At 63.1% G+C, this 16,505-nt stretch overlaps 1 protein-coding gene across 1 annotated transcript in view; it reads left to right on the top strand.

The window, feature by feature from the left end:
* The window catches only part of ANO1 (anoctamin 1), a 70,227-nt gene that overhangs the window by 24,797 nt on the left and 28,925 nt on the right, over positions 1 to 16,505 (top strand). Inside the window, exons 9-11 of the mRNA XM_029957276.1 lie at positions 4,078 to 4,142; positions 4,810 to 4,944; positions 7,451 to 7,611. Coding sequence (XP_029813136.1) covers positions 4,078 to 4,142; positions 4,810 to 4,944; positions 7,451 to 7,611 — 361 coding nt within the window. The remainder of the gene's footprint in view (positions 1 to 4,077; positions 4,143 to 4,809; positions 4,945 to 7,450; positions 7,612 to 16,505) is intronic.

Below are 16,505 nucleotides of genomic sequence, written 5' to 3'. Positions count from 1 at the left end.
GATGGGTGGATGGAGGGGTGGGTAGGATGGGTGAGAGATGAGTGGGGAGTTGGATAGATGGATGGTGGGGGGGGCTGGGTGGGGGGGTGGACAGATGGAAGGGGGGAGGGGGGAGGAATATCCCCGATAGGTGTTTGAGTCCTAACTCAGAGCTTTGGAGAACTCCTCCCTCTCCCATGTGGCTCCATCTTAAGTGACCTGGTTCTGAGTGTTTTGCGTCTCCAGTGACAAAGTCTGTAGCTCTCCCAGGATTGGTCCTGTCCGTGTCCAGAGCCCAGGTGCCCGACCCCAGATCCTTCACAGGATGGACAGGGGGTTTCAGTGAAGCCAAGGCCCTTATCCTGTGCTGAGGTGAGGAAGCAGGGGCCCAGTAGGCACGTTCGAGCAGGAGGCAGGCCAGGGCCAAGGCTGAGGGTGGCCGCAGCTGTCAGCTCGATTGTCAGGGCCCTCAGAGCGAGCGTTCCTCCGTCCTGGGAGGTGGGGCCGGGAGTTAACGCCAGGTGTGGACTGAGCTGTCTCCATCCCCGTGCTGGACTGAGAGCCTCAGGCCCTGGTCTGTTATTCCCTCTTTCCTCCCCTCCCTTCTTCCTTCCCCTGGTACTTACTAGGACCCTGTCATCTGCCCCGGGTCTTGTTTGAGGCCTGGAGATAAGATGGACGAGACACACCTGGCCTTCCCGGGCCTCCATGCTAGAGGGAGACAGTAAGCGGCAAATACCCGCACAGGAATTACGGGCAGCCTCGGTGCCCTAACGGGCCTGCCCAACCGTGTGGGCCCAGGTGGGAGGTCGGAGCAGGAGAGATGCCAGAGGGTTGAGCCAGGCTCCTTCTGAGGTCCGGGCACTAGGAGCTCTGAGGTCACTGTGACTGGAGCCACTGGCCCCCGCCAGCCGATCCCAGGGCCCCAACACCTCCCACCCTCCTCATAAGACTGAGGGGCTCTGCCCCAACCCCAACAGGGAAACCTTGAGTTTGATTTCTCTATGCTGACAGCTGCGCCATGATGGATACTCTCTTGTTGGCAGGAAGAAAGTTCCATGGAGAGAAAGTGGTTGTGTAGAGAGCCGGGTGTGGCAGCGAGTGGGGGCCAGCCCGCCGCGGGCCTGGGAACACAGTGACCGGTGTCACATGGCCGTGCCTTTGGGCCCTCCCATCCCCCAGCAAGACCTCTGACCCTCTCGTTCCCCCTCTCCTCCATCTGCCCCCAACTCCGTAGCACCTCCCAGCCCGCATGGGGTCCACAGCAAGAGCTGGACTTCGGCCCGGGGGAGGGAGCTGCCCAGGCCACCAACGGCCACTTCGCTAACCCTAACCCTTTCCCAGCTGCACCCTCGTCCAGGCTGGCTCTTTAGAGAGTGAAACCGGGGTGCTTTCCATCCTGCCCTGCACACCCAGGCTGCTGAGACACGGCGAGCCCCACATCTCTGGCATAAGCCCCTGGGGATCCCCCCTGACAGGGTGGGGGGCAGGACAGCCTGTCGTGGGCTCAGAGGGGAGGGGGCCCAATCAACCCCCAGCTGGGACTTGAGACTCGGACTCAGCACCCAGTACGCCCACTAGGGGCCCAGCAGAGCCCGCGTCTCAGCACAGGGGTGGAGCTCCTAACTCCTGCGGGAGACCCGTGCACCCCGTTCCTCGGGGCTGCAGAGACCACCCAGCAGCCAGCCTGGCCCTGGGCCCTCCAGGATGCAGACCCTGCTGAATGCACTCTGCGCGGAGCCCTCACGGGAAGGCTTAAAATCTAAAGAGAGCACCTCTGACAAAGACCAGAGCAGGCGAGGCCCAGGGCTCTGACAGCACGCCTCACCTCTGCTTTTCTGAGGAGGCGCTTGCTTCTCCGGTGCCTTCCCTCCCGCTGTGACCTTTGCGCAATCACAGCACTTGTGTTCTCCCCCGAGTATTATTTCTCAGAGCTGCAAAGGGCCCCGAGGACACGGAGGGACCCGGTCTGTGGAAGCAGGACCCTCCCAGGGAGCCAGGGAGCTCTCCGTGCGCGTGAAGCCACGTCTGTCAGCCCCAGCCCCGGCCGTGGGGAAGTGGGGGCAGGACGTGTCGGTCGGCTCAGGCCGCTATGGCAGAACCACAGATGCTTGTGGTCTCCCGGTGCCGGAGTCTGGAGGTCCAAGGTCCTGGGGCCAGCAGGGCCGAGTTCAGGGGAGGGCCCTCCTGGCCTGCGGCCGCCTGCTGCCTCACAGTGTTCTCCATGCATATGTAGTGAAAGAAAGCTCTAGTGTCTCTTTTTTTTTAAGGTTATTTATTTTGAGAGAGAGAGAGAGAGTGTGTGTGAGTGGGTGAGGAGCAGGGGGAGAGGGAGAGAATCCCAAGCAGGCTCTGTCCCGTCAACGCAGAGCCCCACGTGAGGCTCAAACATGAAACCGTGGATCGTGACCTGAGCCAAAACCAAGAGTCGGACACTCAGCTGACGAAGCCACCGGGGCTCCTCTCTAGTGTCTTTTTATAGGGACACCGATCCCTTCAGGTCAAACCCCACCCACACAATCTCATTTAGCCGTACTACTTTTGCCAAATCCCCATCTCCAAATAGTCCTATCAGGATTCGGGCTTCGACATAATGAATTTGGGGCAGGTGGGGGAAGGGACACCCGTGCGGTCTGTAGCACAGAGCGATTCGGGCGGGGATAGAAAATAGTGTTCCCAAGAGGCCAGAGCACAGTGTGGGTCTAGGAGACCCACCCCCCAAAATGTTAAATGTAAGTGTTAGAGGAAAGGCACAGGCCAGCTGTGTGGCACAGAAGATGGCAGGGAGCCCCTGGGCCGCGCCCACGCCTGCCCCCCACTCCTGCTTTCGGCGTGAAGCCCATGCTGGCAGGTGGCCGCACACCGAGGGTCCCGGCTGTGCGACCTTGACTTTGAGTTAAGGTTCGTAAAGCATCAATTATCCACAGGAGTGGGATTTCTTTTTGAAAACTAGCAGTCCTCACGTGACGTCTTTCCTAGGACACCCTCTACGTGTTCATACACGGCTTTCAATCAGTCAGGCTCATTACCATCCCTGCCCAGAGCCTGGGGGGGAGCGGGGTGCGGGCAGATTTCATGGACCTCACGGAGCTGCGTTAATCAGACAGCCCATCTCAGGAGAGAAACTTCGAGCTCTCTTTGCGTCCTGTGAGATTTTTAAAAATCTTGCCATGGGTATTTCTCTGCTCCCCGAGCCTGGTAGTTTCTGTCCTTTATAAAGAATGACATGGTGTCTGTCTCTGACAGGGACAACCGAGAACCCTAAAGGGAAAAGCGTCACAGGATTGGGCTGGGCTTTTGTTTTTTAATGTTTATTTTTTAGAAACAGAGATAGAGCATGAGCGGAGGAGGAGCAAAGGGGGGGCCAGGGGAGACACAGGATCTGAAGCAGCTCCAGGCTCCGTACTGTCAGCACACAGCCTGACTCGGGGCTCGAACCCACGAACCATGAGATCATGACCTGAGCCGAAGTCGGATGCTCCACCGACTGAGCCCCCCCATCCACCCCAGGATTGGGCTGTTTTAGATCAATTCTGGATCAAATCATGAAGAGTAAGGGTTCCATAAGGATTCCAGAAGCTTCTCTCCTGTCCTCATGTAAAAACATAGCCTGTTCTTGCTCAGGCCATCCCGCCACCTCCACTGGGGGCGCCTGGGTGGCTCAGTCAGTTAAGTGACTGACCAGCTCAGGTCATGATCTCACAGTTTGTGGGTTTAAGCCCCATGTTGGGCTCTGCAATCTGGAACCTGCTTCGGATCCTGTCTCCTCTCTCTCCCTCTCCCCTGCTCACTGTCTCCCTCAAAAATAAACATTAGAAAAAGACTTTTAAAGGAGCCCCCTACCTCCTCTTGTACCAGCTCAGCTGGGTTTTTGAGGCCCTTACAGGAGCTGAAAGGTCTGGGGGGGTCTCCCCTCACAGAACAGGAGCCCTGGGGCTCAAGGCTGTGTCTGCCATGCTCACCTCCGAACGCCCAGTGCCCAGCACGGTACCCGGCGCATGGCCAGCGCACGAGTGCTTGTCGAATGCACGCATGGTGCACCTGTGAGCTGAGAAGTGAAGCTACGGTGTCACCAGCCCTTGCCGCTTGCTCCCCCAGCTCCTGTACCAAGAGTGGGCGAGTTACGGCGTCTTCTATAAGTACCAGCCCATCGACCTGGTCAGGTGAGAGGGGGTCTCCAGGCGCGGGCGGGCCCGGCTGCTCTGAGGCCGTGGAGGCCAGGCGCTGGCTGGCAGCTGGTTGGATGAGTGTCCCGTGTGGTCTCACAACACTGAATACTCTGAACCTGGGAGCCTGTCTGAACTTGAGCTTGGGTCGGGGGCCTGAGCCACAGACTCTTTCCCGGCCGGCTCACCCCCTTTTCCCAAAGCTGCTGCCTGGCCCCACCCCGCTGGGTGATGGGTGAGGTCTCCCCATCTCTGGGTTGGGAGGAAGGACAGAGCCATGCTCTCTCCCCGGGGCAGGAAGGGAAGTAGAAGAGGTGATGTACGTCCTGTGGGGACTTGTAGACGGGAGTCCAGCCTGTCAAAATTCATGGAAGCCCCTGGAGGTGCCAGAGACCCTAAATACGTTCTCTTGGTGCCTCTGCGCTCATGCTGAGGGGACGGCATGACATCCGGGACCTGGGACGGAGCAGACAGCCCCCGCCCCCGTAGCCATCCGCCCCACTGGCAGCGCCCCAGCTTTCCAGGGCCCGAGCGCACCCCCAGTCCTGCTCGGGAGAAGCCAGGGCCCAGTTCGAGCTGCTCCTCTGGTGGGGCGGGGCGGGGTGCGGGGCGGTCGCGAGCAGGTGTCCGTCTGCCCCCCCCCCCCCCCCCCCCCCCGGTGCAGGAAGTACTTTGGCGAGAAGATCGGCCTGTACTTCGCCTGGCTGGGCGTCTACACGCAGATGCTCATCCCCGCGTCCGTGGTCGGGGTCATCGTCTTCCTGTACGGATGTGCCACCGTCGACGAGAACATCCCCAGGTAGGCGGGCACCAGCCCCCGTCCTGGCACTCAGCTCCTGCCCCGCCACGGGAGCCGCGGGCCCGAGAGCTGAGGGGGGGGGGGCAAGCGAGCATCCGGCTCCTCCTCGTTCTTTGGAGGGTTTTTCTTCCCCTTCGAGTTTTCAGGTCCTGTGCGGGGAGAAAACGCAGTCCTCCCCGGTGAGCTCAGGGAGCGGGGCCCACGGCCTGCCCGGACTCCGCCCCGGGGCCGCTCTTCGGGGCTCTGGGACGCGGCGCACGGCGTCGTCCCCCGGCGGGCCCGTCAGGCACGGGCAGCTCGTGGAGGACGCAGCCCAGGGTCCCCGGGGCGGCCTGGCCTCGTGCTGGGGTGTGTTTCTCCGCAAGTGGCAGCCAGAACATGAGTCAGGCGGAGGGAGCCTGGGGGCCGCTTCTCAGGGCACAGGAGCCGCGTCCTTTCCGTCCGGTTTCTTGACTCGCTGACCCCGAGCCCGAGGGTGCTGTGTCGAACGCGGGAGGACAGGCCCCCGCCTCTGTCAGGGCCACCGCTGGGGACGCCCGCCGGCCCTGCCTTCCGCAGGCTTGCAGGCTCTCGGGGAGAGTCCTAGGACGTCACTTACTTCGGTTCGGTTATATTTCTTACGACGCAGCCCAATGTCTCCAGAGCAGGGCTGTGGCTCAGAAAATCGATCTGTAGTTCTCGTCAGTAAAGATCAAGTGAATCTTTACCTGGCCAGGAAAGCGGCTCCTTACAAAAAGCCATACCCCCATACCCGGCAAATTTTTGTGTAAGTGATGCTTTGATGTGTGAGTAACACCTAAAATATTCCGCACCCAGAATCAAAACGGTAAAGGAATCTGGCTTACGGCCCCTCCGGGGCTATTTTGGACACCGACAGGCCAGAGGAAGCCTGTGCCTTTGTTGGCTAATGTGACATGAGGTCGCCATGCTTGGGTCCGACTGTGGCCTTCAAAGTAGCCCAGGCGGGGTGGGGATTTAACTCCAGAGCGGAGAGGCATGGCAGGGCTCGGCCGCCCTGGGGCCTTCTCCACCTTGCTTCTCCCTCCCCTGGAGGGCAGTGCCGCCAGCCTCACCCACGAGGCTCTGCCTGGCAGCTGTGTGCTCCCCTCCGAGGGTGCCCGGGTCCCCCAGGCCGGCGCCACGGCCTCCTGCATGTGGAAGGCAAACAGCATTTACTGGGGATTCCAGAGGAATCTCGGGGCTTCTCGGCCTCCGCCCCGTTGGTGCTGCGGGCGAACCGGGGGGTGTGTCCCTCCTGGAGCCCGTCCCGCCCCGCCGGGAGCTGCCCGCCGGCCCCACCCCGCCATCCACTCCTGAGAACAGACCTTGCTGCTCCTTGTCTTTATTTTGGCTGCAGGTGATGAAGGGTGCGGCACAGGGTTTAAAACCGGCAGAAAAAGGCTTTTTGTCTGGCTGGCCTTGTTTATGCCAACGGGGAGGAGGTGGCAACCCCCACCCCGGCAGGCAGAGCTGCAGGCCTGGCTCTCCCTGACCCCCCACCCCCTGCCCAGGTCACCGTGGCCCCAGGCGGCCCGCTCCATCCCCCGCCCCCACCAACCAGGCCTGCACACTGCCCACCGCCTGGGTGTGCCCGCCTCCTCGCCCCCAACACACATACTCTCCAGACCACACAGATTACAAAAGTCAGAGCTGAGACCCAAAGCCAGAGCCAGCTGCTGCCACCAAGGTCCCTGTCGCCCACCGCCTGGGTGTGCCAGCTTCCCCTTCCCCCCACGCACGCGCACTCCCGCTCCCAGGTGCCCCGAGGCGGCAGCCTTGCCACCGTCCAGCTTCGTGTGTCCAGGGCCCAATCCATGCTTGGCGCGCACGGCATGTACACAGTGTCACCAGCTGGCGAGTGTAACTGAGAAGGGAGACGCGAGCCAGAACACCCACGTGCAGCCGTGCAGGGTCCCCGAGCAGGTGTCCCTAAACACCGGCTACCGCGGGCCAGGCACGGTCAGTGTGGAAGATGGTGTGTGTTCAGAAAGAAAACACGAAAACAACCCCCTAGCCAGCCCCTGGGAAGGAGCAGGCCTGCCTGGTGCCTGTCCCTAGCTCCACACCTTGTCTGCGTCAGGGGGAAAATTCAGGGCAGGCCAGCGCTGGGAGGGCCTTGCGCAGGCCCCTTTCCTCATCTTCCAGAAGGGGAAACTGAGGCTGAGGCTGAGGCTGGCAGGCCTGGCCCGGGGCACAGAGGGCGGGGTAGTCACAGGAGGACCCGGGAGCAGTAGGTGAGAGCCGTGCAGGGTGTGGGCCCCACACATGGAGACCAGGACCCGGCCCCCACTCAGCTGTGTGACCCTAAGCCAGTTACTTTCCTCCCTCCCTGGACTTGTTTCTTCATCAGTGAGGATGGGGTGATACTCGCCCCTAAAGCTGTCTGGGCTCTCGTAGGCTCCTGCTCCCGCGGCTGATGGCCTTGGAGCTGCGGGACCCGCCAGCGTCAGCGGCGTGCGGTCTGCACGGGCCGAGTCCTGACGCACCCCGGTTCCCTCCCTTCCAGCATGGAGATGTGTGACCAGAGACACAACATCACCATGTGCCCGCTGTGTGACAAGACGTGCAGCTACTGGAAGATGAGCTCGGCCTGCGCCACGGCCCGGGCCAGCCACCTCTTCGACAACCCCGCCACCGTGTTCTTCTCCATCTTCATGGCCCTCTGGGGTGAGTGGAGCACCGCCGCCTGGGCTGGGGGGCAGGGGCGCTCGGGACGGGCCCCCGCCTTTCCTTCTTCTCCAGACTGTGCACAGGCAGCAATTGCCAGGAGCCAACGGGGGCGGGAGGATCGGTGGAAACCACGCCCCATTTCTTGCCATGTCCCCAATGCAGACAGGCTCTCCAGACCCAGCCACAGGCCCCTGATGAAAAGCCAAGGAAGGTGCTTTGCTCTTCCCTGGGACCAGGGTCATCAGCGCAGGAAGGCAGGTGCTTCGGAACTAGGGGTGCCAGGCGACACAGGGAAGGCTGGCCGGGGCCCGGCCCTGGGGCACATCTCTCGTTTGATCCTCAGAGCCTCCCTGCAGGGCCCGCGTGCCCGGTTTATAGGGAAGGACGCCAAGGCCTAGACACAGTTGACGTGAGTTTCCCAGCATCACTCAGCTCTGGGGCGTCCAAGGCGAGGATCTATCCTGCTTCCAGGGCCCGTGCCCTTGACCGCTGGCTTCCAGTGCCATCCGAGTCCAAGGCATAGGATGATGCGTCCCTACTCCAGCACCTGACTCTGACGTGGGGGCCGTGGGAGGTTGGTGACTCGTGGCCAGATGCGTTTTGGCAGGAGTTTTTGGGTTAGCAGACTGGCCCGTTCCCCCTCTGACGTCCTGGGTTACAGCCTTGCCAGGGGACTGGGGGTTTGGGCGCTGGGCAGCAGTGTGCAGACCTGTCCCCTGGGCGCCAGAGCCCGGGTCCTTTCCTCCAGGGGCTCCCATCTAGTAGGTGACAGGGCACAGGCCAAGAGGCCTGGAGGAGAAAGTCAGGATGGACTTCCTGGAGGAGGTGTGAGCCCCTCAAGCTGAGCTCTAAAGATGCTGAGGGCAGATCTGTGGTGCAGGGATGCGGGGGAGAGACAGAGTGCCCTGGGGACAGCCCTGCCGGCCCACCCACCCTGGTTCTCACGTCGCTGCCGCAGGGCCCCCTCCCGGGCTCTGCACACCCAGCATTGTCCCCGTGCGTGCTGGGCATGGGTGGGGCAGGACTGGGCCGAGATGCTGCTCAGTTTGCAGATGGGGACGGAGGCAGAATTCGGGGAGCGCGCTGTTTATAAGCAGAACAGGATGTCAGAGATGCAAGCAGAACCCTCGATTCAGGAGGATTCTTCGGCATCTCCAAACCCTCGAGGTCGGGACCTGCGCCCCGCAGCTGCCCCGGCGGTGCCGGCCGGAAGCCCAGGGAAGTCTGTCGCAGCAGGAGGGAAGGGACAACAGGCCGGGTCTCCGTCTGCAGCAGAGCAGGGCTGACGCCCAAATCCTCACCGGGCCTGCACCCGCCCCTGCACGGCCCGGCAGCTCCGTCCCCTGCCCGCGAGAGTCTGTTCAAACCCAAGGTGTTTGAGAGAATCCTCAGTGAGGTCAGGGAGCACCAGGAGCAGGGCCGAGGGCGCTGCCTGGCCTGATCTCCCTGGAGCAGGGGGTTCCTGCTGGCTGCGCCTGGGTGCTTGGAGGCGGGGCAGGCGGCCTGCAAGGTGTCTCAGGGGAGGCCCAGGGGCCGAAGGCTGAGCAGCGGGCTTGGCTTCCCAGCACGCTTCTGCATTTGCTGGAAACAGAGTTGGGGGTGACCGGGGATGGCCGCCCGCTCGGGGACGGGACATCTCCCCTCGGACGCTGTGCAGACCCCCACCCACCCTCGAACTGAGAGAGCAGCTCGGTGTCCTGAAGGGGTCTCCCTCCCCGAGGCCTTGTGCCGCGCGCTGCAGCCCCCCCCTCCTCTGCCTGCTTGGCCAGGGCGTGGCTCTCAGCCCGCCCTGTGGCTCCTTGCCGGTCTGGGTCCTGGGGCCCATGTGGCTGCCAGCCCGCACCCACCAGTGGTCCATTGGGTGACCCGTGAACAAAGGCGACCTCACAGGGCCGAGCTCCTGAGCTGCTAGGAGGGGGCACTGCCCCTGTGACTGTCGGCCCAGGCTGCCCAGCGGGCATTTAAACCCCTAGGGACTTGGGCCCCACCTCCGCCACGTCACCCCCTCGACACTGGAACTCACGGCCTCCCCGTCCATGAAACGGTGTGGCGAGGGCCAGAGATGCTGGCTGCAGAGCCTCGGCCACTGTTGGGCATGCAGCTGACCCAGTAGGGGTCCTGCCACTGGCTCACACCCCCTGGCAGTGGGGGGTAAAGATGTGTTTGAGCGTCTGGCCGAGGCGAGTGGCCTGTGCTCAGGAAGCCTGGGAGGCAAAACTGATGTGTCGCTGCCTTTGGAAGATTAAAATCCAGGTTTCAGGTGGGAGCAGCATGTGCAAAGGCCCTGTGGTGGGGGTGCAGAGCCTGGTGCAGGAGGATCCCAGAGACCCAGCAAGGGCCTGCTATAAAGAACTTAGCGTCTTCACAGGGATGAATCAGAAGCTGGTGCAGTCAGCTTCCTGTGTGGAATGGGTGTTTGTGTCTTAATTCTGGAGTCAGAGGCAGCAAATGCAGGGGAAGCTTGGGAAAAAGTCAAGGGAGGGCTGACCCAGCGGCAACGGGGACAATGGCCGGGGCTCTCACCTGTGACCACAGTGAGCTCCGTGGCAGGCGCTTGGGCCGCTGGCGAGAAACCGGGGATCCCAGAGGGGGCACAGCACGGCCGAGCAGGGAGGGGGAAGGGTCAGATCACCTCCCTCCCCAGCCCCGGCTCCCTGCTGTTGTCCCACCCAATCCACTTTCCCAGGGTGGGGGCTCTAAGAGGAACCCGCCCCCAGACTTGAGCTGACTCTGCAGAGAAAGGACTCCGGCTTTTGCTGCCTCCCTGCCACGTGGCCCGAGCAGTGCAGCACCCCCGCCCCGCCCCGGCTCAGGAGCCAGGCCTGTAAGGTGTCGGCCTCCTGGCGTCTGCCCGCCCGGGCGGGGCCTCTGGACAGGGAGAGTCCCCAGCGCCGTGTTCCCGAGGCCGGCCTCGCACGCGCCAGCCTCCCCAGCCTCCCCAGCCTCCCCGAGCCAGCGTGAGTTACAGGAGGTGGTCTTTCTCCACAGGCAGCGCTTTGTGTCCGTTTTCCCCGTGTCCGCGGAGACGCTGTCCCCAGGCAGGGCCGCGAGCAGAGGCCCCGGGTGCGCGGTGCGGACCGGACCGCCTGACGCTGCAGTTAGCACGCCTCGGGCTGGAAGCTGCGGGTGCCAGGTCGGCTCGGCCCAGGGGCCCCGAGAGCTCTGTGCTTCCCGCCATCACCAGTGTCGTCCTGAGGCCCAGCGCCTGCACGGCCACCTGCGGGAGCGCAGGAGGACAGGTGCGGGGCTCTGCGCTCCCTCCTGGGCAGTCACCCCAGAGGGGACGCAGGCCGCGCCCGAGGCTGGGGGCGGGGCCAGTCAGCACCCGGCGGTCAGGAAGGGGCCGGCGGGGCTTGTCCCTCGCTCGCTGGGCTCTGAGCGGCCCCGAGCGCCCGCAGCCCATCCACACCGGGGAAGAGAGCATTTGCAGGACCGTCGGTCTGCCCTGACCCCCGGGGCCCCCTGACCTCCCCGAAGGGCAGCGTCCGGACCCGTCTGCCCCGCACTCCTCAGCAGAGGGTCTCAGCCTCCCTGTGGTCCTCACGCTGGGTTCCTGCAGGCCTCTCCTGGGGTCCCCACCAGACAGGACGGCTGCCCCGGGACGCGGGTGCAGCGAGGGGGCACGCCTGGACACGGCACCTGCTCCGGGGCGCCCGCCCTGAGCCCGTCCACGCGTTCTGTGCCGCACGCATCACCTAGGCCTAGCTTTGCTTTAAAACGGCCACCGTCCTTTTACCGACCTCACTTTCAGGGGCTCTCCTGCAGGATCGGGGAAGACGGGCGCTGTGCGGGAAGGGTTGAAACCGAGGGGCCGAGCAGGGGGCTTCCCAGCGGGCGAGGTGGCTGTGTTAGCTGGTCAGTGCGCACGTGTTGGCAGAGCAAGTGCCTGGGAGCCTGGGACCCGGCGAGGTGTGGCCGAGCGGGGCGGCGAGGCCGCTCTGAGGCTCCAGGGCGTCTGCCCAGTGGGAGGTGGACAGACAGCACAACCTCGTGATAGACGCCGTCGCTTCTGTTCACGGCCACAGGCGTTCAGCCTTCCACACAAGTTCGTTTATGAGATCGGGGCCACCAGCCTGGGGGGCGGGGACTTCCAACCGTGAGCACTGTGCAGCGCTAGGCGACACCTCCCAGGGCAGTAGTGAGCGCCCCGCTCCAGGAGGCATTCAAGCTGGGGCGACTACACACATGCGGAGGTGGCATCCTCCTGTGTCACCTACTGCCTGCCCTTGCCCATCTGGACCCAAAGCCCTGCCGTCGCTCCTTGTTCTCAGCCTGGCCTTCCTCAAGACCCCGGCATGGGGCGGCTCCCCCACCCCCGCCCCTGCGTGTGGCCCCAGGAGGCTCCGGGCAGAGGCTGCAGCACCTGCTGGCTGGCCGCACAGCCTCCCCGGTCCCCGCTCCCGCTGCCGATCGGTGGGGCCGATCCCGCGCTGGGTGGGCTCTGTCTGCACCAGGCTGGCCACACGGCGCCCATTCCCAGCGCCCATTCCCGGGTGGACCCGGCTTCGGGGCTCTCCGCTCGGTCACCCACCAGCCGCGCGACCGCAGGCAAGTTGCTTCTGCTCTCTGGGCCCCAGAGTCCCATCTGTAAAATGGAGATCACAGTACAAGCCGTCCGGAGGGTTGTCGGGAGCCGTGGGTGCGTCACTCCTGGTGACGTCCTCGGGGTTGTGCCCACTCCACTTGTCATGCTGTGTTGGCTTTCACGTTGGCTCAGCGAGCACTTGGTTTTTTGAAAATGTGAAAGCGGCCTGGACCCTAGGGGGCTGGAGCTCCAGTGTCACCCTGTCAGATATGTCACTTCACCCCGTTCAGCGGGGACCTGCGCCCCCCAGGCACCGCGCTAGCAGCTTAGCTCTGAGGCTCAGTAGTGCCCCCAGTGGCTGTAGGAGGTCGACCACGGTTATTACCCTGTTTGACAGATGAGCGCTTTGGGGCCACTGTCCTAGTCTTTCTGGCGAACCAGAAAGAAGAGGCAGACGTGAGACTTGAGCCCCAGCTTCCTGATTCTCCAGCCCCCTGCTTGGTCGCCCTCCCTCCGCCCCTCTGCCCGCACCGCGGACCCTCCCCAGCTACACACCTGCTCAACACCGGCCCCTCCTGCTCCCCACGGGTGACCTCCGCCCTGTTCTCACCCGGACAGCTTCCCCATCTGCCCCCAAATACGCCTCCCTCCCCCCAGAACCTGCCCTGAGAGACCCCGGGAGAGAGCCGCGATGCAGATGACCCTGGAGCGGGGGCTGGTGGTCATTCTCTGATGGGGACACTGCAGCACAGAGAGGGGCTGGCCTGCCCCAGGTCCCTCACTAACAAATCTACAATCGACGGGACAGACCCTGCCCTGGCCCGTCGGCTTCCTCTGGTCCCCTCTGCTTGCAGACATGTCCCAGCTCTGCTCTGTGTGCTCCTGGCGGAGCAGTCTCCCAGAGCTGGTCGTGGGGGGGCAGGCAGGGAGCGACGCTGCTCCGCGGGCCAGCTCTGCGGGGACCGGGGCACACGCCGCGCACCTGCCCCGGGAAGCCAGCGGGCTCCGTTCACACTTCTTTGAGCGCCTGCTGTATGCAGGGCAGTGCACTTTGTAGCCCCAGAGAAGTTGGCCAGGCCTTGCCAGTCCCGGCCCTCCCCGGTGCCCGGCTCTTGATGGAAAAGCCTGTGCTTCCAGCCTCCCAGGATGTACAGAATCAGGCAAATCTGTGTTTGTGCCGGCCGCCCCGCCCCCACCCCGCGCACACCCCGGGAACAACAGTGTGCCTGTGTGTCAAGTGCAAGTTCAGCGCGCACACTCCCATTTGGGGGAAAGAAAACAAACCAGCCACACCGCTCCCTCCCGTGGAGCGCTCGCTTCAGGGGAAAAAAGGAGCTTATTGTGAGTCAAGATGGAAGGAGCCCTGGGGCCGGAGGCGGGTGGTGCGGTCCAGCCCCGCCGGAGGGCGGAGGGCGGAGGCGCTGCCCCCTCGGTCCGGCCTTTGCACAGTCCCTGTCACGCGTAATTAGCCTCGAGGCCTTGAGGCTCGGTTTTTTTTTTAAGTCCTTTATTCAAGTATTTGTTCATTTCCCTATAGGGGATCGTTTTTCCCACTGTGTGTCTCCTTTCCTGCGTCCCTTCTGTCCCGGCTGCTGACGTTTCTGCTGGCACAGGGCACCGCCGCCCCCAGACCTGCCCCCAACAGCGGCGGGAGCCGGGCCGAGTCCCCTCCTGCTGTCCCAACCCTGCGTCCGCTCCGCGGTGGGGTCCACGGGCCCAGGCAGGACATGCTGGTCCCGGAGGCGTCCGCAGCCTGCCGCCTGGGACACGTGACATTTCAAAGCCTCCGATAAGGTGCCACACAAAGCAACTTGGAGCCCCATTCAGCTATTGGCTGGGATCGATTTTCTGCAATTAGGGCATAATCATGGGGTTTCAACGGCTTGTCAGTTCCATGCTGAAGAAAGCAGGTTGTTTGATCTGAGCCCAGGCTGCGAGGAGGTGCGGAGAGGGGGCTCTGACCTTAATGAGATGGCAGAGGCTGCGCCTGCCGGGACCCCCACGCCAGCAGGGAAGGGCGTAGGGCAGCTGTGCGGCCAGTGGGGGCTCGTGCGGTGACTCCTGTTTGGGGTGAAGAAGCAGGGACTCGGCGAGGAAATGAAGCCCCCCGCTCTGTGCTCAGGGGCGTTTCCACGGCCCCTGCTGGCCCTGCGGCTCTTGGGGTGCATCTGGGCCCCACACGGAGCGCTTGCGGGCCGCGTTTCAGGGAGACTGTGGCCCTGGGCCGACGCCGAGCCCTACCTCCCTCCAGGGGACGGGGACGGGCAGGGAGCAGGTGGCAAAGGTTTGGGAGGACAGACGACAGAAAGGTCACCGTTTCCAGACCCTCACCTGCCTGCCTGCCTAGGGCGGTGTGCCGGGCCTGTTCCGAGTGCATGTTTCCTGGTGCCCAGGAGTCTGAGTCTTAAGGAGCCCCCAGTCTGCCTCCCCACCCCACCCCCCACCCCCGGCCTTGGCGATTGCCAGTCCGCCTTCTGTGTCTGCGGAGTTCCCCGTAAATGTTCTGGATGCTTCCTACAAGTGGGACCCACCATGTGGGCCTTTATCCGGACCTGACATGGTGGGGATCCTTCCACCGAGCCAGGCCCTGGAAACGATCGCCGCAGAGTCATGAAGCCCCCAGAGCGGGCTCTGTGATCAAGGCCCCTGTGTAGATGGGGGGGGGGAGGGCTGAGGGGGGCTGCAGGGGTGAGGTGGTCACGTGCCCAGGCTCACCTGGAATTTGGTCCGGGTGGGTTCTGAGTCCTGCGCTCACCTGCCACCTCTGGGCTCCGCTACGAGAACGTGTTTGTCTAGCATTGTCACAAGGACAATGTCTAAAGAAGGAAGGATTATAGTCCCAGCACCTGCTTCCGTTCTGGCCCGGCTCCCTCCCAGGTGTGGGACTCCGTGCCCTGCCGTCCTCTGGGCTGGCCTCCCAGGCCCGTTCTGCCGTCCTTCGGTGCCCTGGCCACGGTCGGCACAAGAGCTTGCCCTCAGACGGGTGGGAAGCCACCACCCCGACCCCAGCCAATCCTGGCACCAGTTCTGGGTCTGGGCTTCCTCTACTTTAGTTGTCACACCAGCAGGAACCTCACAGGGCAGTGACGGGACCTCGCCAGACCCACCGCTGTCCACGTGGCTGGGTTGGGGGTGGGGCGCAGCAGCACAGCTGGGAAGGAGGGAAGGACAGACCCTCGGCTTCTCTCTGCCTTTACCCAGCCCAGCTGCTCACAGTGTCCCTTGAGCTGAGACCCCGGGACTGGCCCCTGGGCCCAGCGTGAGCCCCTCCCCCGGCTGCTGGCCATGCCTCAAGTCCGCACTAACAGTGCCCGTTGGCTCCAAAACCAAGTGGCTGCCTCAGGGCCGGGGCCCAACGGGGGCACCTGGGGGACATCTGTGGCCAAGTAGAGAAGGTACACCTGACCTCTGCTCCAGCATCTGGTGCCAATGCTTCCGATTTTTTAAGAAGCAGGAAATGAATTATTTTATATCAAATGTTTTCATTTCTTCAACATAACTGAAGCCAAATGAGGCTGGCCTGTGTACCAAATCCTCTCCAGGCCTCCGGGCTCCAATCTTGGTCCTTGACACAGAGATCTCTGGGAGAGGGTCCTAGTGTCTGTCTTAAGATCTCACAGCACCTGGGTGGCTCAGTCAGTTGAGCATCCAACTTCGGCTCACGTCATGATCTCAACGTTCGTGGGTTCGAGCCCCACGTTGGGCTCTGTGCTGACAGCTAGCTCAGAGCCTGGAGCCTGCTTTGGATTCTGTGTTTCCTTCTCTCTGCCCCTCCCCTGCTCATGCTCTGTCTGTCCCTCTTTCAAAAATAAATAGACATTAAAAGTTGTTTTTGAAATAAAAGATTTCATGCAGAAATTCTAAGCAAGAGTATCTGGGATCAAACACCAGTGCCCAGCTGGCTGTGTGACCTTGGGGAAAGGAGTTAAACTCTCTGTGCCTTTGCTTCCTCATCCATAAAATGACAATACGAGTTTGCTCTAAACATCAGACTGCTCATTTTCTCTGTGATGATCATTCCCTTAGAGACAGACTCTCACGTACTCATTCAGAGGCCGGTCAGGAATAGTGATTAAGTGTGGACGCCGGGACCAAACAGATCCTGGTTCAAATCCCCGCCCTGCTGTTATCCTGTAGTTGACCTTGGGCACTGCATGGGACCCCCGAGTCTCTGCGGTCGTTGGCAAATGCGAGAGTAGAGGTCATTCCGCCTGTGTGGCGTGCTGGCGAGGGTCGGGCTAAGCCGTCGGTGAGTTCCGAGCCCAGAGCTGGCGGGTGGGCCCTGGAGGTGGAGGTGGCAGTGGGCCGGGAACAGAGAGGCGGGGGGGGGGGGGGGGGGGGGGGGGGGGGGGGGGGGGGGGGGGGG

This window comes from Suricata suricatta, chromosome 11 (genome assembly GCF_006229205.1).
Source record: "Suricata suricatta isolate VVHF042 chromosome 11, meerkat_22Aug2017_6uvM2_HiC, whole genome shotgun sequence".
NCBI lineage: Eukaryota > Metazoa > Chordata > Mammalia > Carnivora > Herpestidae > Suricata > Suricata suricatta.
This window is presented reverse-complemented; position numbering and strand designations above follow the sequence as displayed.